The sequence below is a fragment of the Vespula pensylvanica genome, chromosome 18, assembly GCF_014466175.1.
Source record: "Vespula pensylvanica isolate Volc-1 chromosome 18, ASM1446617v1, whole genome shotgun sequence".
Lineage (NCBI taxonomy): Eukaryota > Metazoa > Arthropoda > Insecta > Hymenoptera > Vespidae > Vespula > Vespula pensylvanica.
This window is the reverse complement of record NC_057702.1, coordinates 84136-106793: the sequence shown is the minus strand read 5'-3', so window position 1 is coordinate 106793 and position 22658 is coordinate 84136. Positions and strand designations below refer to the sequence as shown.

The following is a 22658-nucleotide window of genomic DNA, read 5'->3' as shown; positions in this document are numbered from 1 at the left end:
ATTTTCTTAATTATTCATAGAAACAAAGAAATCGTCTTCATTATATTTCATTGTTTTATTTATTCGAAAATTAAATGAAAGTATGACTAACAAATAATTCTTTTATGCATTTACTCGATGTGATATTGATGCCAACAATGCTCCTCAAGTAATGATCGACCTTTATAAGGTCATACATAGGAACTACTTGGCAGCAGTCATAGTACACAATGGGACTCATACGGACAATTACATCCTATCCATATTTCTTATCTTCTTTCTTATAATCTAGCAATTATCCTAAGTATGTTTTATCCCTTTTCTCGCATATAAATATGATTTTCATGTAAACTTAAACTGTCACTTAAATTGAAAAAAAATGCCAAGATCCTCCCATCGTGTCGCAAGATTGATAGATTGACAGATCGCTCTATTGTCTCATTCTCTCTTTCTTTCTTTCACTCTGTTATTCTCATTCTCTCCCTCTCTTTCTCTCTCTCTCTCTCTCTCTCTCCCCTGCCCCCGTTGCAGTGCGTAAACACTTCTTTATAGGTAGACTCGGAAAGCTTTGGGAGGTTTCTGTATTCTATGGTTCGAAAGATTAAGAAACAGCCTGCATCATAGCATTTTGCATAGACGTATGAAGAGAGATATAAAAAATAATATTTTATTTAAATCGCAGGGACGAAATTAGGAATTGCATTATGAGTAATGAAAAATGGTCTAAAGTATGTCAAAGTGCTCTTAGCGTTTCCCATTATTGTAATTAAGAGCTCGTAATGGTGCTTTGAAGGTCGATGCAGATTGTTGCTGCATTTGATATGCCAATGGATGAATTTTAAAGCCATATAACCTGTAAATAGTACAAACTGTTATTCATATTTTAACAATTGCAATGAACTCTGGTCGTTACAAATGTCATATCCAACGAATTTTGTATAACAGCAGAAATATTATCAAACAATATGAATCACCTAGGTACAAATTGATTTGCTGCGCGTTTTGGTCTGTACTCTGGGTGAACCATAAAAAGCATGTGTGGAAATCCTGTACCAAAATATGCACCATCGGTATGATGATGCCTAGAACTTTTAGGTGTATAGACATCCATACATTTAGGGCAATAACTTTTGACCATAGCTTCACCAGGAACATCACTAAGACCCAGAGGTAACATTGGTTGGGACTCGCAATATACACGCGGACAATGGCCAAAATCACCCGCTTGATATTTTTCAATCATTTGAGCAATTCCTCGATTTGTGAGAATATAACGTGCATGAATGAGACCATAAAGCATTTCCGCAGCTTGTTCAATCAGATCTGACTGGTTTGGATTGTCATCTAAATCGTCATCTACTATAAATAAAAAGCAGTTATCAGAACTAATGCAAAATGATATACTTAGAAGTAATACAAGGAACTTAGCACAACGGGTTCACCTACGAGGCTCGAGATCTAATATCATATCTAGTGCTTGTCTGTAATGTGGCACTTGTTCGTTCAATCCTGTTAAATTAAATTTATCCTGAATGTAATCTTCATCGACCTGAAACAATTTATTAAATATATATATATATAAACCAGTATAAAATCCTAATGATAATCGAAATATTACACAATATGTTTACAAATAAGAATGATATTATCGAGGTAGAGAAAGAAATATGAAATAATAATTCAGACATCTGTAGGTCATAGTAATCTATCACAATGTTACACTTTTCGTTGTGTTACAAATGGAAGAAAATATCCATAACTCTTATTCACAATCGTGTTAAATTATGACAACTACGACGATGAAGATAATAAAAATATATTTCGGTTCGACTTAAGATTTATCATTGCTTCATTGACAGATTGATAAAGAATAACTAATTATGAAGACGAATAGAGACAAACAGATACTTGACTTACCTCACAGAAAAACTCATTTCCTCTGAGGCCACAAAACCACGATATCCAAGATACCTCCTCGGAACTGCTCATTTTTCTGCGAACGAAAAAATTGAAGAAAAATATTCTTTATTAATTTTCTGTGCTAAAAAACTGCCACCGCCGCCACCGCCGCGTTGATGAAGTACAGAGAGCGCGTGTGTAATGCGTGAACATGCGTGTGCGCAAGAATCGCGAATCGTATCTTTGTACATACGTACGTGCGCTTGCGCGCGCGCGCGCGCGTGTGTGTAAGGGATGCGCGCACGCGCATACGTTACGTGTTTGAGAGAGAGAGAGAGAGAGAGAGAGAGAGAGAGAGAGAGAGAGAGAGAGAGAGAGAGAGAGAGAGAGAGAGAGAGAGAGAGAGAGAGAGAGAGAGAGAGAGAGAGAGAGAGTTGTATAATAGAACAGATATATATGCACTAACACACGTGCATCGATATGAACGAATAATTATTATATATACGTACATATGTATGTATGCAAATGTGCACGTGTCTACATGTGTGATGTATGTACATACGTATATACGTATGTGTATTACGTTTGTGCTTAGTGCCCGTTTGGCAATTGGTTAAAAAGACGCGAACGAATGGGTGCAGGGGGAGCAATGGAGTTTTGGCTTTTACTAAGCAAGATGCCCGACATTACGGCCTCTCCGCGGCTTCACCTACATTGGCGTGGTCATCGCTGCTTCGTCAACTGATTTTCAAGTACGACGTACGATCCGACACGGCCAGGAAGCACATTACTCGAAAAAAGCCTTGTAGGACCGAGCGGCCCAATGTAAACCCAAAAATAAACAGCCCTTACGGCTTACCTTTTGGTGCTTTGATTAGCCACGCTTGCTCGTCGAAACGATGTAGATGGCGCTCTTATCGTATCCTAATTTCCTCCTTAATACCAACCTTATATTTAACATTGTCATTAAGAAAGAATATCCGTTTTCACTGTTATCCATTAGAACTTCTGGACTAATATAATTTGAAGTACCAATGGGTACAATTTTTTTACAACACATGTCATATCTGCATTTATACTAGAAACAATACCAAAATCCATTTATTTTGTATGACCACAAAATAATAATATATAAAGAATGTTTCATATGTACATTCTTTATAATATGAAACTAACTAGTACAGAGATTTTCAAAAGTATAAAAAGGAACTATTGTATTTACAATGTACAATACACAATCTTCTCTTTTATGATCTATCATATACCTGATTCATCCTAATTTTTCAATTAGTCATACACACGAAAAATCTTGATCACTATATTTCATTGTTTTATTTATTTGAAAATAAAATTTAAGTATATCTAACAAATAATTCTTTGATGCATTTACTTGATATGATATCAACACAGACAATACTTTTTAACTAATGATAAATCTTCATACGAAGATCATACATAGGAACTACTTGGCAGCAGTCATAATTATACAATGGACTCGTACGGACAATTACATCCTATCCATATTTCTTATCTTCCTTCTTATAATCTAGCAATTATCCTAAGTATATTGTATCCTTTTTCTCGCATATAAATATCATTTTCATGTAAATGGAAATTGTCACTTAAATTGTTATAAAAATTCCTCCCATTATATTAGAAGATAGATACATTAACAAATTGCACTATCGTCTCGTTTTCTCCCCCCCCCCTCTCACTCTCTCTCTCTTTCTCTCTTCCCCTCTCCACAAAAATTACGTTTAAAACCTAAGTTTTTTATAAATTGGCTTATTGTAAATAGGCTTGGAGAACTTGAGATTTCCCTATTCTATAAGATAATAAAAAAATAGCCCGGATTACAACATTTTACACAGTCAAATGAAGAGAGATATAAAAAATATTTTACTTATATCTAACAAAAAATGATCTAAAGTACATCAAACTGCTCTTAAAATTTCTCGTTCTTATCTTTAAGAGCTCGCAATGGTGTTTTAAAGATCGATGCCGACTGTTGCTGTATCTGATAAGCCAGTGAATGAATTTTAAAACCGTATAATCTGTAAATAATAGAAACTGGTATGTATATTTTAATAATCGTAATGAAAATAAGAAACTAATTGATATGAATGTCATACTCAATAAACAATTTGTTCACCTGCGTAATAATAAAAACATTATTAACCAATATCAATTACCTAGGTGTAAAATGATTTGTTGCGCCCTTTGGTCGATACTCTGGATGAACCATCAGAAGCATGTGTGGAAATCCTGTACCAAAATATGCACCATCGATATAATGATGTCTAGAACTTTTAGGTTTGTAGATATCCATACATTTAGGACAATAAATCTTAACCCATCCTTTGCCAGGAGTATCGTTCAGACCTATAGGTAATGTTGGTTGGGATTCGCAATATACGCGAGGACAATGACCAAAATCACCTGCTTGATACTTTTCAATCATTTGAGCAAGTCCACGATTTGTAAGAATGTAACGTGCGTGAATTAGACCATAGGTCACTTTAGCAGCCTCTATGACGTAATCATATTTGATTGCCTCTATATCATAATATGCTATAAATAAAATGCAATGGTATCAAAAGTAGTATACAATAATATATTTCTAATTAATGCAAGGATCTTAGCACTACTGATTCACCTACAAGGCTCGATATTTAGAATCAAATCTAATGCTTGCTGGTAATATGGCACTTGTTCGCTTAACCCTGTTAAATTAAATTTATCTCTAATGTAATCTTCGTCGATCTAAAACAATTTATTAAATATACATATATATATAATCTGTATGAAATTCTAACAATGATCTTAATATTACATGACATAATTCTAAATGAGAATAATATTATTAAGATGCGAAAAAACAAGAGAATGATAATTTCTACATCCAACTATTAAAATATAATTCGTAGGTCATAGCAATACATTACGGCATAACATTCGTCATAGTTGGAAATGAAAAGAAAATATTTATAGTTCTTACACTCTAACCTCATTGACCGAAGGACAAACAGAGGCAGACAGATACTTGACTTACCCGACAAAAAAACTCATTTCCTTTGACGGCACAAAACCACGATATATAAGATATCTCCTCGGAACTGCTCATTTCTCTGTAAAGGAAAACATCGAAGAAAAATATTCTTTATTCATTTTTTGAGCTGGGACAAGGCCACTACCACCGCCGTCACCACTGTGTTTACATACGCATGTGCGCACGTGTGTAAACGCATGCTTGTACAATACGTACATGCGTTCGTACGTGATAACATTCGTGCTTAATGCTCGTTCGGCAATTTATTATAAAAATATAAATGAATGAAAGTGCAGAGCGGGATATGAAGTTTTGCCTTTTCGAAAAGAAAATGCCCGACATTAAGGCCTCTTCACAGGTTCACCTATGTAGATTGGCATGGTCATCGTTAATTCATCAACCGATCCAATTTTCAAGTACGAAGTACAATTTGAAACACACTATTTGTGAAATAAAGCTTCGTAGGATCGATGGGCCCAAAGCCAAAAATAGACAGCCTTTAGGGCTTACCTTTTGGTGCTTCGATTAACCACGTATGCTTGTCGAGGTGACGTAGATGGAGTTCTCGTTTAGCCTAATTTCTTCCATCTTTCAGTCATTCTCCTCCCTTTTTTCCATTTAAGATTATAGTATTTAAAATTCGATCATACGTTTTTACATGAAATGTGGTAAATTTTTCCTCCGATTGAAATTATCTGAATTCTTTTCGATGAACCAAAACGAGCGTTGGATTGTTTTAGGTTTGCATACATTTGCATAACATTGACATGACTCTCCTCGTTAATTTTTATAATTGAAACAATATAAAAAGACTTAATATCTTGCAATCGTACCAAATCGCAAGAACGATCGTTGATCTCATTACTGTTAAGGGGGTTTCTATGATCTTGTTATCTTTCGATGAAATGTACGCGATATTAAAAACATTGTGATTTTCCAAGTACGTACATGTATATATGTACACACACACGCGCGCGCGATGCAACCACGGGACGTACGTGATTTTTGGAAATAGACGTTTAACCTGTAAACGTTCGTTTCAATGTTCTATTTTAAAATAGTATTAATAATAAAGTTGGAGATAGAAACATTGATCTTATCTTCAATTCAATGAAGACCTTATTGATATTCCCCATTGTTAACTTTTTGAAACATTAATAAACATAATAAACATAAAAAAATGTATAATTAAAAATGTTACAATTACATACGAATACAGTACAATTAAACGAACGATGGACTTTTGGGTAAAGCTAGGTAGATTTAAGAATGAGCGATCAACTATCTCTATGTGTCTCTTATCATACCAGTGCATAAATATAGAAATGTACTTTTACCTTTAGAAGATACTGCAAGCAATTATGGTAAATATAACTTTAACATTGTTTACAATTGATTGCACATCATGTTCTAAATATTTTTCTAGATGCATATGTGGTATTGGTTGGGAAAAGACCTGGGTACATTCTTGTTTCCAGGATACAATGTTTCCACTACATATGCTTTTGTGTCTACTTGTATAGGTTTAATTAGTCTTGCAATATTATATGAGGCTATGAAAATATCCCAAATCAAATTGGAACAAATTGCGATATTTAAACAAAAACCTGTTTCTAGATCTTCAGAGAATTCTTCTTTGTTATCTAAAATGTCACCAAGATCCTTTGCTTCTTTCTCTTCTATGAATTGGTATTATTTTGTATAATAACGATAAGTAATTCATGCTGTATATCTTACCAATCAAACAAAAACATTGTATAAGAGTAACAAGATCAAAGGAAAATATATTTTTAATTTAATCTTGAGCTCGTGATTAAAATGATTGTTTATTATCAGCCCAAGCTGCGGCAAATGGATATTACAAGTACTTCATTGGTCTATTCATACCACGCTTGGTTATATACTTATGATGGCAGTTATGACATATAACGTATATATTAGTATTGCTCTTGCCATCGGAGGTTCCTTAGGATATTGGATATTTGGTCCTGCCTTGATAGAATTAAATATGAGTCAATTTCGAGAAAGACAAAAGATCATTAAATGCGACAAGGAATGTTCAGGTAACTTATTAATCGCACTTTTACCAAAACAGAACAAAATTTTTCTACTTGTGATATTTATAGATGCTATTCTGAACCAAGAAAGACGCGAGTCTGCTGTCTCTGTTGTTGCGGAACAATTGGTATTAGAAGCAACAGCAGAGATTCATACGCCAAGAGATGTCTGAGAAGATAGATCTCCTTGACTCGATTGGAATTAATCTCAAATGTACAATTCAGTCGAAAGAACAATTTATACTTTTGCAACTCCAATCATTACTTTTTATTATTTGATAAAAATATTAGATATGTATTTGTGGTTACAATCATGTACAAGGGAAAGTACAACAAAACTAATGGATAAATAAAAAATAAAATCATTGAAAACAAACAAGACAACAATTAATTACCTTACATCAAACAGCTATTAGTTTTGTATTATTTGCAGCTGAACGTATATCAAGTAAGTAAGAAAATAGGAAAGGGAAAGGCAAGTTGATAGCGCACAGATCGTTCGATCGAAAACTGAACCGTTATTGGAATAACATTTTACGTGAAATACATTTGGCTACTTGTGGAGGCTCTAATCTATATTAATTTCCATTCGTCAGAGTTACGATCAATTATGTATATATATTTGACAGAAATGTTAGATTAAACGAAGAGCAACCAAAGTCGCCCATGTATTTATTATCGCTTTAATTCAATTAGGAATTTCCTAAATTTCTAATAAAACATTACATTATTTTACATTCAAAATGCATTAACAGTTATATAATGCTTAAACAAATGCGATATCGTTTATATTTGACCTAATAGTATATTACACCAACCTAGCGCCATATTGTGCATTATATATTGCGTAAATAAATATAAAATAATCGAAAGTATTAATATTAGTATAAGTATTAACGAACGTACCTGCGTGAAAGCAACGGGAGACTTCTTCCGATGTTTATTCTTCGAAATATAAAGCGAGAATTTTTAATAACTATGCAATGTTTAAATGATTGATATTATTTATACAGTACTAGATATAAACTGTACATTGTTTAAATTAACATACAATAATCGCAAGTATAATCCACTTCAGAATAAAAAATTGTTGATATAACAATTTCGATGTGAAATACTTTTGTCAGTCACTTGATGATATTGTCTTTAGTATATACATTTAATTATTATTTAAGTCCTTTGATATATCATTTCTTATGTTTCTATTATTTTATTAGAAAGGTTAAGATGAAACTAATATACGTTACTGAATGAATATATCTTGTAAAATGACGTGCTTAATAACAAAAGAAAAATTTCTATTCAATATTGACTCCATGAAGCCTCTGCATCAATGCGATCGATATAACATGTATGTGTACGTATTTGCGCGTGCGTCTGTGTGTATTCGTATATCGAGAAAAAATGTAGCCTAACAATACAAGCTTTGCCATCTAGTGAGTCTACTTTGCAAGCATCGTTCGAGCGCTTTATTTGAAAAACTGTATTGCTATTACGTTTCTTATTTAAAAAGTGAAACTTTTACGACAATATGACGATTGAATTGTGATATTTCATTTTAGAAAGAATATTTGCATAATATTTAAATGATTAATATTGCGATACAATACCATCGAGACCAGCACGATGACGAGTTTGATGCATGAAACAAAATGAACCTCACAGGTGTCGAGTATTCGAATGATTACTTCAGAGTGACAAGAAATTATAATAGATATTAAATATGTCAGAAGTGAATCCTAAACATATGCTTCATAGCGGTATTTTTCATCCCGTTTTAAGACTATGGCAATCTCCAAATGTAGAAATTACCGTTAATAATCTTATGTATCCCATTTTTGTATCGTAAGTATTCCTACTTAACCTGCCGGTTTTTAGAATCGATGAAAATGTGTATTTACATTTAATCTGGTTCTGCTTCTATATAACAGTCCTTATAATATTTATATATATTCTTCTTTCGATATAATCGATCCTATCAAATAGATAATTAAAATATTATCGTTCAATTATAATTTGTTACATAATGTTTCTTCCAATGGAAGGAAATACACCTTTTAGCCATTAAAAGCGTTACCACAAGAAATGATTAATAAATACTTATTGATAGTAATAAAGTTATTATGGATAAAAATAAAAGGATTTCAAACTCATTTTGTGTTATTATACATTTTTTTTCTTTTTTCTAGCGATAATAAAAATGACAAGGAACCAATCGGTAGTATGCCTGGCGTATATCGTTATGGTATCAATCGATTATATGAGGATTTACAACCATTAATATCAAAAGGATTGCAATCTATATTATTATTCGGTGTCTCAAAACATCTAATAAAAGTAAATACTTTAGATTTCTAGCTATTTATCTCCAATAATCATATCGATATACATTTATTCGTGTAGGATCACGTCGGTTCTAACGCTGATAGCGAAGAAAATCCTATAGTTCAGGTGGTACCATTGATAAGGCAATGGTTTCCAAATTTAGTAGTAGCATGCGACGTATGTTTGTGTCCTTATACGATTCATGGTCATTGTGGCATTTTAAATGATGATGGAACTATTGATAACAGTGCAAGCATTAAACGTATTTCTGAAATTGCAGTCGCATACGCAAAAGCTGGTTTGATTTTTTTTCTTTAAATCAGAAATCGAATGAATAAACATTTATTTATTATATCTCTTCCCTATTTATTTTAACACGACAATAGGTGCCCAAATAGTTGCACCATCAGATATGATGGACGGTCGAGTAGGTGCAATAAAAAGGCAATTAGTTGCGGCTGGTTTGGCAAATAAAGTTGCTGTATTATCGTACGCAGTTAAATTTGCATCAGGATTTTATGGACCTTTCAGAGATGCATCTCAATCGGCCCCAAAATTTGGCAATCGTAAATGTTACCAATTACCACCAGGCAGTAATGGGTTAGCAGCTAGAGCTGCTGTAAGTTATAATCTTATCGTTTATATTATATTGTTTTCTATCGTTATTTTAACTTAGCATTAATTTTTTCTCTTTCCTTTTTCTTTTCTTTTCTTTAAAAGGCCAGAGATATCGCAGAAGGAGCAGATATGATCATGGTTAAACCAGGATTACCTTATTTAGATGTAATCAGGCACACGAAAGATGCACATCCGGAGTATCCTATGTTTGTTTATCAAGTCTCAGGAGAGTATGCAATGCTATATCACGGTGCACAAAATGGTGCGATTAACTTGGAAGACGTGCTAAATGAAGTTTTATTATCTATGCGACGAGCAGGAGCAGATTGTATCATAACATATTTTACGCCATTAATTTTAGATATGTTAATGCCAAAAAGCAAATATTAATTATTTGAGAATTTTTCTATGACAGTGCTGATGATTGCGATTAAAAAATTGATGTCGATTACTTTAATCGCATCATAACGCAATCTCTGCGAAAAAGAAAACAACTAAACGCTATGTTGTTAGTAATATGTAAATCATTGTACATACACGTTCTATGGGGGTTAGTTTCTGAAAATAAATTGTAATGATCGATTGAAATAGCAAGAATATTACATCTCATTTTTATTAATACAATTTTGTCAATTTTGTACTTACTTGTCATATCTAGGTTATGGTAATCTACGGCAATCTATCATTACATGCAATAATATATATCATTATTTTACCCAATGTATAATTCAATTAATGTCGCGTATTGTATTAGAAATATACAATAAATATAAATAATATCAATCAAAGTTTAAACGAAGCAATTAATCAGCATATTTCAATCGGCATTTGCTATGTACGTCACTCGAATTGATGCTTGATTTTTTTTTTTTTTTTTTTTTCTATTTCTTTTTTCCTCCAAATTCAGATTCTCCATTATATCGTAGATGATATTGATACATTTGAATTATTATATTATTACATGAAAATGATTAGATGAGATTCTATAAAAGTTTATCATCAGTATGCCGATAAAGCACCTCTACGTTTCGTCCGAATTTTCTGGAATTAAGATCCTGTGATGACGTGGGCCTATAAACGTTGGCCAACTCTATGGACGAGAACAAATAGCTTTACTTTATTCTCTTGTAGCATACCAATCGTAACCAATCGGTGTGAGCCACGACGAAATCTCACCGTTAATATCAAGGCGCTGATTTCAGTCTGCAGTCAGTCGATTCCGAATAGCTTGTGAGAAGTTTGGTTCGCCGAGGGACTACCTGAATTCTACTTTCGACTGGGAAGAATAATACTTATTATTCAATCGGTATAATCATTTTTTAACAATAATTGATTTTTATTTATTTTCATTAAAATGAAATACTTTCGTTCCGTCAACGAAACTATACTTTGATTCGCGTTATTTTAAGACGAAATCTTTCCTTTTTCGTGCCACGTATCGCTATTACATTCTGTCTGGAATGTATGTATGTACCTATTTGAAGAATAATTCTGTGTAACTTTCTTTCTATTTTTTTAATATTCTTGTAAATATTAACGCTTCTTTACGATCCTAATTATGTTTCTTAGCGTGTATACATAACGCACACGTACGACACATACGCGCGCGCGCGCACTACGTACAATTTTTGCATTTCAACAAAAATTTCAGAATTTTATCTTACTTTAAATTTATCTACTCAATGAGTACTCTTCTAACTTCGTCATTATTTTTAAAACTAATCGGAGTATTAAAATATTTCTCATCTTTTATATCAAACAAGTAGATGCCAAATACCATTTCAAATTCTTAGATTTATTTTATATGTTATTCAAAGAATGTGTTGAATTATTGATTAATTCTTACAATTGCGTGCGATTTAAACATCCCTTACTTTTTTATAGAAAGAAAAGAAAAGAGATAAACGTGAAAATAATCAATTATAATTTTCATTTAATTCCCAGGAAACATCAAGTAAATTTGTAAAAAATGAAAGGAGTAAAAGCTCTACTATTATTAGGGCTAGTTACAGCCTTGGCGCTGGCTAAGGAAGAAAAGAAAGACAAGAAAGAGGATATTGGGACAGTGATAGGGATCGATTTAGGTACCACGTATTCTTGGTTAGTACAAATATGAATAATAGATTTTAATTGATCGATGAAAAAATAAGTGTAGTACTGATAAATAGTATAGTTTCTAAAAAACTGTATAAAACAATAACAAAGTCATTGTTAATAATAAATAATATTTTTAGCGTCGGTGTATATAAAAATGGACGCGTTGAAATTATTGCCAACGATCAGGGAAATAGAATTACACCCTCGTATGTAGCATTTACTGGCGACGGGGAACGATTGATCGGGGATGCAGCAAAAAATCAATTAACTACAAATCCTGAAAATACAATTTTTGATGCGAAACGTTTAATTGGCCGTGAATGGACGGACACCACGGTGCAGAACGATGTGAAATTTTTCCCATTTAAAGTTATCGAGAAGAATAACAAACCGCATATAGAAGTTCAAACTAATCAGGGAAAAAAAATATTTACACCGGAAGAAATCTCTGCTATGGTTTTGGGTAAAATGAAAGAAACAGCGGAAGCATATTTGGGCAAAAAGGTTACCCATGCTGTTGTAACCGTTCCTGCATATTTTAATGACGCGCAACGACAAGTAGGGATAACGATATTATTAATGAAACGAATATACGAGTATTCTGTACAAGTCATAGGATTATATATATATATATATATCTGAATTTTTCTTTGTCATATCGCAGGCTACAAAGGATGCAGGTACTATCTCTGGGCTCAATGTAATGAGGATTATCAATGAACCAACGGCCGCTGCTATTGCTTACGGTTTGGATAAGAAAGACGGAGAAAAGAATGTCTTGGTGTTTGACTTGGGAGGGGGTACTTTCGACGTCAGTTTACTAACCATTGACAACGGCGTTTTCGAAGTTGTTGCTACTAATGGTGACACTCACTTGGGCGGTGAAGATTTCGATCAGCGTGTTATGGATCACTTTATCAAATTGTATAAGAAGAAAAAGGGTAAGGACATTCGAAAGGATAACAGAGCCGTCCAAAAACTTCGCCGTGAAGTTGAAAAAGCCAAGAGAGTACTCAGTGCGAGTCATCAAGTACGTATATGTTTATGGTACAATTATATTATTGTCGTTTCCGTTAATCTTAATGATATTCATTTTTCGTGCTACTAATCGATCGTATGATATTTGTGTTTCTCATTTATTGTACCTGTATTAGGTGAGAATAGAAATCGAATCGTTCTTCGAGGGCGAAGATTTCTCGGAAACTTTAACACGTGCTAAATTTGAAGAACTGAATATGGATCTCTTTCGTAGTACTCTCAAACCCGTACAAAAAGTATTAGAAGATTCTGATATGAGCAAAAAAGATGTACATGAAATTGTTCTTGTCGGAGGATCAACCAGAATTCCCAAAGTACAACAGCTGGTCAAAGAATTCTTCGGAGGTAAAGAACCTTCAAGGGGTATTAATCCTGACGAAGCTGTCGCATATGGTGCCGCCGTTCAAGCCGGTGTTCTTTCGGGCGAACAAGATACGGATGCGATCGTACTTTTAGATGTTAATCCGCTTACAATGGGTATTGAAACTGTAGGGGGTGTAATGACCAAACTCATTCCAAGGTATGCTTATCACTGATCTTAGTACGTTATTCCAACATTATTATATATCAGATCGATACGATACGATACGTCGATCCATTATTTTTCCCATTATTTTTCCCATCATTTTAGGAATACTGTCATCCCTACGAAAAAATCACAAATCTTCTCGACTGCGTCGGACAACCAACATACCGTTACGATTCAAGTTTACGAAGGCGAACGACCAATGACCAAGGATAACCATCTTCTCGGGAAATTTGATTTAACTGGAATTCCACCGGCTCCCCGTGGAATACCACAAATAGAAGTTACATTTGAGATCGATGCCAATGGTATTCTTCAAGTATCCGCGGAGGACAAGGGCACTGGAAATCGAGAGAAAATAATAATTACCAACGATCAAAATCGACTAACGCCCGATGATATTGAAAGAATGATCAAAGATGCTGAAAAGTTTGCGGACGACGATAAGAAATTGAAGGAAAGAGTAGAGGCTCGTAACGAACTCGAATCTTATGCATATTCCTTGAAAAATCAACTAGCCGATAAAGAAAAACTTGGTTCCAAGGTCACGGACTCTGACAAGGCAAAGATGGAGGAAGCGATCGACGAGAAGATCAAATGGTTAGAAGATAATCAGGACACGGATCCGGAAGAATATAAAAAACAAAAGAAGGAACTATCGGACATAGTACAACCAATTATAGCTAAATTGTATCAAGGTGCTGGTGGTGTTGGTGTACCGCCAACTACCGGCGAAGAAGACGATGATCTAAAAGACGAACTATAACCGTTCAAGAGCCGCCGACGAAGCGACTTCGTTCTTATTTAGACTGAAATAATCCACTTCCTAAGTGAGGAACGCATCAAGGACCTACTAATATTTGTCAAATGATAATGTCTTCATGATGGATGGATATCGGACGGATGAGTCGAAGAAAATTTCAAAATCTTGCGCCTGCGCGCGCGCGCGCGCACCCACCCACCCACACACACACACACACACACACACACACACAGTGATCTATCATGAATCGACATACTAATTGACTCTCTATCATACATATTTCTTATAAGGAGCAACGATGCTTCTTCATCTTCTTCTCAAATCAAGGAAGAAAGAAAGACAAAGGAAAAAAGTAATTGATATATCTAATGGAGAACTTACTTAAAAAGTTCTTAGATAAGACTCCACGTATTGTTAATTTATTTTAATTGTTTTATATGTTTATTCTTAAGTGTAATCCATAAGCCAATTGTATAACTGATGTGTTTCTGCAGTGTGTATGTGAGTATGATTGAGTTTAAAGATGTTTACAATTTGTAATTATATATCTGAGAGAGAGAGAGAGAGAGAGGGAGAGGGAGAGGGAGAGGGAGAGGAGGAAAGAAAACTATAGTACTGTGTACAATACAGATAATGTGTAGGCGTGAGAGCGAGTCATGTATTAATACCATATATGTACTAATACTACATAAATAAATACATTTTTTCAATAAATGTCCTTTAAACTTTACTCGATGCGTAAAAACAACCAACGAGAAAAATAACAATTTCCTACATTTTCGACAATTTATTTCATCCTACTTCACTTTTCAAAAAAAAAAATAAAAAATAGTCCAGAATGCATGGATATGGAATTGATTTTTTATCATTGTTTACCTTTTTACCTATCTACTTTTTAAAATACAAAGCTAAAAAATAAAGCAATTGTAATACACGGGCCTAGTCTTGCTGTGTAGTATTTTTTGTTTTCTCCGTTACATAAGTAAATGTAGAAAAATAATATTAGTAGTAATTGTTCTATTATTTTTTAACACTTTCTCATTTTTTCTTCAACATTAACTGAATATATTTATAGATATTCTAAAGTGTAATCTAAATGATCAATATTCATCGATTAGAGAGTATAAAATTAACGTATGATATTGCTGCTGATATAACACGCGATATAATATTAATCATCAACATAAGATAGTTTTATAAAATTACGAGATTTTAATTTTTACTATTTATATACGTTATCTACGTATATAAATTTGATTACAATGCAAAACACTTTGTCAATCTACCAATGGCAAATGAACATTTTCTTGTATACGGCAAGGCCAAAAAGTAGGCATTTGTATTGCGAAGCATCAATTTAAAGTTCACAAGATTGGTATTGATATATTGATGTCGAAGAATGATAAAGAAGAGGTACTACTTTATCATGCATTATGTGTTAAATAGACAACACGTATCAGTACAACTTTGTAGTTCCCATTGCATTGCTTCAAACATTATAAGCTGTGAACGTTTATGATTCTTTACCAGAGCTACTTTTAAAGTAGCAATCTAATAATCTCCTATAATTATAATTTTTTACTTTTTTTATCCCCAAGAAATATAGTGTTACTTACATCAATTATTTGTCAGTACAGAAGCTGTCAGTACCGATAAAAATTAAACAAGCATTTTAAGCTTTTATTACTTATAGAAATTATTTGCTCTTTTCCTATCTTTCATTCTTTTCCAAATTAGTATGAACACATTTAACATACATTAGTTTACTTTTAATTACCTTATTTTGCCTTAATAAAAATAACTGTATGCACGATTTTTTATTTTTCCAATATCAACCTTTAAATAACTGTATATAAATTTCTTTCCATACTTTGAATGAATGATAACATTTAATGTATGATATTTTCGTTTAAATATTATTACGAATTTATGGAATATCCCTAAAATATCGTTATATCAGAACTCTTCAATCGTTATGTAATCGTATATGTATTATTAAAACTTTTGCAGGAAAAATAAAAGTCTCATTTACTTTTTTCATATTAAAATAGAATTATTACGACAAATTAACCACTTCATTCGTGAATTACCAAAAAGGCCCGCAAGTATCATACGTGAATATTAAGCACTTAATTTAAATTTCTTTCAGACCTGAGAATACATCCACGTTGTACTTTTTAACATTATCTTCAATGTGTTTCTTCTTTATATTTGGTAATTCAAGAATCAAGAAAGAGCTAAAAATACCATTGTATTCTATTTGATGTTATAAACAAAATTATGTATAATCATTTCTATAGATATTACTACTCAACAAATTAATGGACTCAGTACGCCTCTGGCAATTTGCTTATCCATTTCCCTAGTTTGAACATGTTTTGTGTATCACAGTATTATCTCAGTAATATATGTAATATTTTGTATTTAAGTTGTAATTACTTTGGATATGGCAAATATGAAATATAACTGTTAAATTATACTAATAAAACTATAAATTCTTTGGAGCTAAATGCATATCACAGTGGGAGAATTTTCGATGCTCTATTTCTTTTTAATGCTTATTCGAATATTCAGAAGCGTACCAGTCATCATCAAATATATCATCTTACAGATAATCATTTTAAATCTACGTATCTTATTAAAGATATTACAAAAAGCTTTACCGCCAACCAGTGGAAATAAGCAAGCAATAAAATGAAAGTAAATATATTTTGTTGTGTGTGTGTGTAAGGTGTGTGTTACTTGTTAAAAATGCACCATAGATTATTTTAGATACTGGCATTGTATCTAATATCCAGTCTTATACTAATTTTCTTATTGAATCAACTTTTTCTTAGTATCTTTTTCGTTTTCGTAATGTGTAATAAAAACTATAAGAAAAATAAAATTTTAAGCATGTGAATCGTAACTGCATAATTTCATTACTTTCCTAAGTACTTATTTTTTGAATAAACAAATCAAAAATTTAATCGCAGTTTTTTTAACGTAACAATTTTAACAAAACACATGAATTCTGTACTTTATGTCCTGTATATCTTAAAATCATTCTATATAAGATTGCCTAAGCTATTAAAGGCATGCAGTAAATATAGTTATTGATTTAATATTGATATATTAGTGAGACAATAGAAAATTCTTTTACTCTGTTATTTTTTCTTTTTTCTCTTTTAAAAAAAGAACAGAATATAGAAAAGTTAACATAATGTAATTAAATACGTTCACCATATCCCGTCACAGGATTTTCTAGTACTTATAAGTCCAGGCATTGACCAATTAAATTAAAATAAACGTTTTTAGTTTCATTTTACACAGTATTACATCAAGCATACTGTTTTAATTTGAAATTTCATCTATTCGCTAATTGTCCTTGATTCCTTTATAAGATTTTAACATTATTGTTTTGTAACCCTCAAGAAATTTTTCTCTATCTCAAAAGGCACTCTCACGTAGTGAATTATAAAAAACTTGCGACACGTAAGATCATTACGAAAAATCGTATAGAAATGAGAAATGAATTTCTGTAGAGATTTACCTTTGCAAGAATTACCGTATTATAGCATTTCATAAAATTTTAAACGGCGAATTTCTTCTTCACGAGAATGGAGTTATGTCATGTGTGTATCACATCACAATATACAAATAACTGATCTTCAAAAGAGTGACTTTGCAAATGCTTGTATAACCATAGGTACGGTTGCGTCAAAACCATAAATTGTTAAAATGTTTCTGTTGTATATATCCTCTTTGTATGCTTTTGAAGAACAGACAACGCAATTTATTAACCTACAAAAAATAATATCTTATATCAAGCCTTGTTAGATAAGACAGAACACAAGCGCGGACGCGCTCGCACACGAGAGGACGATTAAAAGTTGAATTCTTACTTCGTATGTGGAAGATTCATTTGTTCTCTGTAGTTTTCAAAGACTTCTTCACATTCGTTGTAGTTTACTATATCGTCCATTACATTAATAAATACATCATACTGATAACCCTTTTGAGAAGCCCATATAATCGGGCTACTTAAGCGAATAATATTATTTGGCATAGGCTGATACACATTCATTAGCGAAGAAAAATAGAGTGACTGATTCAAATTGATAATATGAACGTCGATAACGTCAAATGCAGCAGCAGTGACATCCTTTTCGCATCGAGAAAGTGCATATGCTATTAAAAAACCAGCTTCTGCTGCATTCACATTTCCACTGCGCCATGTAGGACACTTCCACATTATTTTATTAGCATTAATCGTTATCATGTAACGCAACCCAGTTGATTTGAGATTCTGTAGATGTAAACTCATAGTAAAGAGTAATTAATGATGCATCATAAACACGCACACGCACACATTATGAAACTTACCAAAACCGAAAGTTCGAATGCTTCGTTTAGCGCGCTTATAATCTTAGAGTTTGGTTTCGGCGGAGGAGGAAATGGTTTCTTTGCTTGTTCTTTCATTTTTCGTTTCTCGTATGACAATGGCCTTTGAAAGATACATTACTCGTTAATAACTTGATATGCTGATCAAAGTGATGGCTAGAACCATCACTGTCAACCCTAGTGTAAACCTACATATTGTTTTAGTATCAATCTACATATAAAATAATAGAATTATAAGTTGTATGATAGAGAAACGATCCTATACATCTGTATAACTTACTTTCCAGAATTTTCATAATTTTTTAAAATAATATAGACAAATATTGGATGTATATTGCTGCGAGCTAATCTTTCCTTATTAGTAATCTCATCTATGATTTTTTCAACAGCTGGAGCATTTGCCTTCAATAATCCCAAATTGTGTATCCTTTGCAGATTACTCAAAAGTGTATGTAAATCCATTGATGGTATCAATGAATTCCAAATCTGAGAAGATAATGAGGAGTTAAAAGGAGAAAATATTTATTTAAATAAATTTATATAGGAATTTTTATACCGTACCTCTGTAGATTTTAACATATGACCAGGAACATGGTCCAATGTTAATTCGTACTTTTCTAGAAGGCCAGCTGCCTGAACTTTATCATTACAATGTTTAAAGTCTTCAACTTTTTGTATATATTCAATCAATTCTTGTACACCCAAGTTATCCCCAAATGATTTTTTAGTTTTTTCCAAACCGTGCATTATGTATTTGAGTATCACTTCTTTTTCTATTTTAAACAATACAAGTAATGCTTAACGTCTATCGCTAACAACATCATTATTTATTTCCCGACTGCTGCTCAACGGCTTGCCTAATAATACCTGGTGTATCAGGATGCGGATGCGAAAGTTTCACTATATCCTTATGCTTCCACCCATATCTACCTTTGCATCTTGTTACGCATTTTGCCAATTCTAATGGTTCCTTGGAAAGGTACCAATTATTAACAGCTTTACGCAATCCATGACCCCAGCCATGGCTTGGCTTATAAGGGTGCGACATTGTAATTTTGCGTTTACTTAGTTCAGATGCAAATTTTATGAATAAGATAAAATGTTCTGGCAACGAACAAATTTTTCCTACAATTGCATAGGCCGCATGACGTAAACTTTCACTGTAAACTTGTTTGCTGCACACTGCTAACGCGAATATTAATGTTTCAAAGTGTGGAACAAGATCACTTTCAAATGCCTATAAGATAACAAAATAAAATCATTCTCATAAATGATACGGTCGATACTATTTCATCTTGAAAAGGCATTACCTTTAAAATAATTTCAATGGGTAATAGTTGCTTATTTTCATCCGCAGCTAATTTCTCTATACATCCTACATTTACCGCTAAAAAATAATTATGGGCAAACAAATTTCCTGGATGATAAAGAGCAAATTCTTTTCCAACATATAGAAATGCAGACATTTGTTCTTCGAACGAGTGAAAACCAAATTCCATTTTCTTAAACCCTTTGTTTGGTTTAGTTGCATCCATTTTTCAATGTACTACGATAGAAAAACAAATTTCATAGATTGAAACTTTATAGCATAACGTGTGATATGTAAATGTCTGAGAAAAGATTTATATTCTGTGTTTGCTTTATTATAAATAAAAAAGTTTTCTTTTCAATGACATTAGGTCTGTCAACACGACTCAATGTTCCATGAAATATATTTGCGGGATTTCAATGATAGAGAAAAGAGAACCAAATCCTTCTTTAAAAAATATCTACATAGACGTGGTACGCACTTGAGGCAGTTGAGGCAGCAACTACATCACCATGATTAAATATTCAGACAGATCAAACATTCTTCCCTATAATAAGAATACACAAAGAATAACGCTGCCATTACGGAGACAAATGTAGTCGCGACGTGAAAATCATATTCCTTAAAGACACAGTGCGATCGATAATAATCAAAGTAACATTCAGTGTTCCTATCGCAATTAAAAACGATAATAAGTATTAATAAATAATTAATTATAAACAAATTACCTTGCATTTACGAAGAAAACGAAGCGTACGGTTTACACCCAACGAACGAACGAACGGACTAACTGTACACGATGATACAGAGCACGCGCACAAACAGCCAATTACATTGGCAGCAAACGTAGCCAATAGACGGCGATCTTTCGAATGTAAAGAAATTTACGATTGGCGTACCAACCAATCGGAATCGTTTACAAATTTTGTTGTTGTTGTTGTTACAAAGAAATATCGTAGTATTTGTATTACTTTGCGAAGAAACGAACCATATTCGGAAAGTAAAAAATTCTAAAACGTTGTATTAATTAATTAGCGACACATACGTATATACCAGAAACGTTAGCTGGAGTCTCCAAGCGAATAGAATCGCACACATACGCGTTGACCAATAAGAAAGTACCTTCAATTTCTATAAAACTGACGTAACCAATGAAAGAAGACAACCCGTCCAATCATCGTGTAAAAATGCGCCCTGATTTTATCCTTCGTGAAGAACGAGTAAAGAATATGTAATTGTTAAGCAATGCGATAACTATGCGAATTTCATTATTTGAAGAAATATTGAGGAATAACGGAGCGATTGCCGCATTGTATGAATATTATGAAACGCAACAGGTAATTTAATATATACTCTGGTTAAAAAAGTATAATGAAAAAATATTCTTCTGTACATATAACGGTTATCGAGTGATTAATCAGAGATAAAAGATAAATAATGGACAGTGTCAAAGAAACTTTTTAATTTTCCATGTCATATCAATCGTACCCGGTTATAAAGAAATTCTTTTCATAACTCAACAATTGCAGAGGATATATGTATTGTAATAATATATTTTGGCGAGAGATAGGTTCGTAGGTATATGAATCGCAAGATGTCCCGTTTGGCAGTTTAACGTAATTAATCGAAATCGAATGCTTAAAGGTTTGTGCAATTTGCGAAATAATCGTTGAAACAAATGATCCATTCCGAAATCATTACGAAGCATTAGAATTTACTTCAAACGGACGGTTATTTCTTGTCTGTGCCATATCGCGGTATACACAATTAATTATTCGTTTTAATGAGAATTCTAACGTGCGTATAGACATGGTCTATAATAAAGTAAAATAAAATAAAAACGAAGTGGCTCGTACGAACGAATATGTTCGCGTTGGCAGGATGATAAAAGGATCGCTCTTTAACGATCGCAAGTGCTATGAATAAATCAATATTCATAATAAACAGTCATATTTGTATAAACTACAAAGTAAAGTACAGTCGGATAAATGTGTAGAATAAAGGCAATTAATTGCTTCCTCAGTTTGCCAATTCGTCATACTTCCTTCTTCCGTCCTCTTCTTTCCTTTGTCATTTCGTCCCTTCCCTGGAGATTCGGTTTGCCCAAATGACAAATACGTCGAGCTTTATGGGATCGACGGAAAAAAGGAAAGAGAGAGAGAGAGGGAGAGAGAGAGAGAGAGAGAGAGAGAGAGAGAGAGAAGAAGAAAAAGGAAAAGAAAAAGAAAGGAAAAAGAAACGAAAGGAAGATAAGAAAAAATATGAAAATGGATTTCGAAGATACGGATTAACGATAGAATTATTTTCTTTAGAAGCATTTGCGATGAACGATGCCAGGGCCAGACTCGTCGTACTCCTGCTTCGAGATCCACATCTGTTGGAAGGTAGATAGGGAAGCGAGGATCGAACCGCCGATCCATACGGAGTATTTCCTCTCGGGAGGTGCTATGATCTTGATCTTGATGGTAGAGGGTGCGAGGGCAGTGATTTCCTTCTGCATACGATCGGCGATACCAGGGTACATGGTGGTACCGCCGGATAGTACGGTATTGGCGTAGAGATCCTTACGAATGTCGACGTCGCACTTCATTATGGAGTTGTAGACGGTCTCGTGA

At 33.1% G+C, this 22658-nt stretch overlaps 7 protein-coding genes across 11 annotated transcripts in view; 3 read left to right on the top strand and 4 right to left on the bottom strand.

The window, feature by feature from the left end:
- Window positions 1-40: 40 nt before the first annotated feature.
- LOC122635358 (casein kinase II subunit beta) lies at window positions 41-2802 on the bottom strand. 5 transcript variants are annotated; one of them, XM_043825502.1, is made up of 5 exons: window positions 2738-2802; window positions 1897-1972; window positions 1426-1528; window positions 954-1335; window positions 41-832 (listed from the first exon to the last, which is right to left on the bottom strand). In XM_043825502.1, exons 2-5 carry the CDS (start codon window positions 1966-1968, stop codon window positions 724-726), a joined length of 666 nt encoding a protein of 221 aa, XP_043681437.1. In that variant the 5' UTR covers window positions 1969-1972; window positions 2738-2802; the 3' UTR covers window positions 41-723. The 5 variants fall into 5 exon arrangements, with proteins under 5 accessions (XP_043681437.1, XP_043681435.1, XP_043681433.1 ...); XM_043825500.1 differs by having other exon boundaries at window positions 954-1338; window positions 2738-2755; XM_043825498.1 differs by lacking the exon at window positions 2738-2802 and adding an exon at window positions 2592-2731 and having other exon boundaries at window positions 954-1338.
- A 385-nt stretch (window positions 2803-3187) lies between these two features.
- Window positions 3188-5496, bottom strand: LOC122635362 (casein kinase II subunit beta-like). The gene is made up of 5 exons (XM_043825508.1): window positions 5438-5496; window positions 4931-5006; window positions 4539-4641; window positions 4071-4449; window positions 3188-3932 (listed from the first exon to the last, which is right to left on the bottom strand). The coding sequence occupies exons 2-5, from the start codon at window positions 5000-5002 to the stop codon at window positions 3824-3826; spliced, it is 663 nt and encodes a 220-aa protein (XP_043681443.1). The 5' UTR covers window positions 5003-5006; window positions 5438-5496; the 3' UTR covers window positions 3188-3823.
- Window positions 5444-7320, top strand: LOC122635359 (copper transporter 5.1-like). The gene is made up of 4 exons (XM_043825503.1): window positions 5444-6291; window positions 6354-6616; window positions 6764-6990; window positions 7054-7320. Exons 1-4 carry the CDS (start codon window positions 6289-6291, stop codon window positions 7155-7157), a joined length of 597 nt encoding a protein of 198 aa, XP_043681438.1. The 5' UTR covers window positions 5444-6288; the 3' UTR covers window positions 7158-7320.
- Window positions 7321-8644: 1324 nt separating this feature from the next.
- LOC122635353 (delta-aminolevulinic acid dehydratase) lies at window positions 8645-10353 on the top strand. Its single transcript, XM_043825492.1, has 5 exons — window positions 8645-8829; window positions 9174-9321; window positions 9388-9607; window positions 9696-9928; window positions 10030-10353. The coding sequence occupies exons 1-5, from the start codon at window positions 8708-8710 to the stop codon at window positions 10315-10317; spliced, it is 1011 nt and encodes a 336-aa protein (XP_043681427.1). The 5' UTR covers window positions 8645-8707; the 3' UTR covers window positions 10318-10353.
- A 745-nt stretch (window positions 10354-11098) lies between these two features.
- LOC122635349 (endoplasmic reticulum chaperone BiP) lies at window positions 11099-15065 on the top strand. Its single transcript, XM_043825487.1, has 6 exons — window positions 11099-11233; window positions 11872-12027; window positions 12162-12582; window positions 12689-13054; window positions 13179-13582; window positions 13694-15065. Exons 2-6 carry the CDS (start codon window positions 11897-11899, stop codon window positions 14352-14354), a joined length of 1983 nt encoding a protein of 660 aa, XP_043681422.1. The 5' UTR covers window positions 11099-11233; window positions 11872-11896; the 3' UTR covers window positions 14355-15065.
- Window positions 15066-17192: 2127 nt separating this feature from the next.
- Window positions 17193-20819, bottom strand: LOC122635350 (60 kDa SS-A/Ro ribonucleoprotein-like). Its single transcript, XM_043825488.1, has 8 exons — window positions 20525-20819; window positions 20045-20280; window positions 19602-19971; window positions 19296-19507; window positions 19015-19220; window positions 18717-18837; window positions 18236-18639; window positions 17193-18134 (listed from the first exon to the last, which is right to left on the bottom strand). Exons 2-8 carry the CDS (start codon window positions 20267-20269, stop codon window positions 18002-18004), a joined length of 1671 nt encoding a protein of 556 aa, XP_043681423.1. The 5' UTR covers window positions 20270-20280; window positions 20525-20819; the 3' UTR covers window positions 17193-18001.
- Window positions 20820-21976: 1157 nt separating this feature from the next.
- LOC122635590 (actin, clone 211-like) overlaps window positions 21977-22658 on the bottom strand; it is a 1957-nt gene continuing 1275 nt past the window's right edge. The window contains exons 4-5 of the mRNA XM_043825972.1: window positions 22260-22651; window positions 21977-22201 (exon numbers count right to left, since the gene is read on the bottom strand). Coding sequence (XP_043681907.1) covers window positions 22352-22651 — 300 coding nt within the window. The 3' untranslated portion in view covers window positions 21977-22201; window positions 22260-22351. The remainder of the gene's footprint in view (window positions 22202-22259; window positions 22652-22658) is intronic.

Bases quoted from the DNA above. Each gene is read 5' to 3' on its own strand.
- LOC122635362 (XM_043825508.1), bottom strand. From the start codon at position 5,002: ATGAGCAGTTCCGAGGAGATATCTTATATATCGTGGTTTTGTGCCGTC. The intron at 4,642-4,930 runs GTAAGTCAAGTA...AAATTGTTTTAG, and splicing joins GAAATGAGTTTTTTTGTCGG to ATCGACGAAGATTACATTAG. The intron at 4,450-4,538 runs GTAGGTGAATCA...TTTTATTTATAG, and splicing joins GATTCTAAATATCGAGCCTT to CATATTATGATATAGAGGCA.
- LOC122635359 (XM_043825503.1), top strand. The intron at 6,617-6,763 runs GTATTATTTTGT...GTTTATTATCAG, and splicing joins TCTTTCTCTTCTATGAATTG to CCCAAGCTGCGGCAAATGGA. The intron at 6,991-7,053 runs GTAACTTATTAA...TGATATTTATAG, and splicing joins ATGCGACAAGGAATGTTCAG to ATGCTATTCTGAACCAAGAA.
- LOC122635350 (XM_043825488.1), bottom strand. From the start codon at position 20,269: ATGGATGCAACTAAACCAAACAAAGGGTTTAAGAAAATGGAATTTGGT. The intron at 19,221-19,295 runs GTACGGTATAAA...TTATCTTCTCAG, and splicing joins ATATGTTAAAATCTACAGAG to ATTTGGAATTCATTGATACC. The intron at 18,640-18,716 runs GTAAGTTTCATA...TTACATCTACAG, and splicing joins CATTCGAACTTTCGGTTTTG to AATCTCAAATCAACTGGGTT.
- LOC122635353 (XM_043825492.1), top strand. From the start codon at position 8,708: ATGTCAGAAGTGAATCCTAAACATATGCTTCATAGCGGTATTTTTCAT. The intron at 8,830-9,173 runs GTAAGTATTCCT...TCTTTTTTCTAG, and splicing joins ATGTATCCCATTTTTGTATC to CGATAATAAAAATGACAAGG. The intron at 9,608-9,695 runs GTTTGATTTTTT...ACACGACAATAG, and splicing joins AGTCGCATACGCAAAAGCTG to GTGCCCAAATAGTTGCACCA.
- LOC122635358 (XM_043825498.1), bottom strand. The intron at 1,339-1,425 runs GTAGGTGAACCC...TTTTATTTATAG, and splicing joins GATATTAGATCTCGAGCCTC to TAGATGACGATTTAGATGAC. The intron at 833-953 runs GTGATTCATATT...TACTATTTACAG, and splicing joins GCAAATCAATTTGTACCTAG to GTTATATGGCTTTAAAATTC.
- LOC122635349 (XM_043825487.1), top strand. From the start codon at position 11,897: ATGAAAGGAGTAAAAGCTCTACTATTATTAGGGCTAGTTACAGCCTTG. The intron at 12,028-12,161 runs GTTAGTACAAAT...TAATATTTTTAG, and splicing joins TTAGGTACCACGTATTCTTG to CGTCGGTGTATATAAAAATG. The intron at 13,583-13,693 runs GTATGCTTATCA...CCATCATTTTAG, and splicing joins ATGACCAAACTCATTCCAAG to GAATACTGTCATCCCTACGA.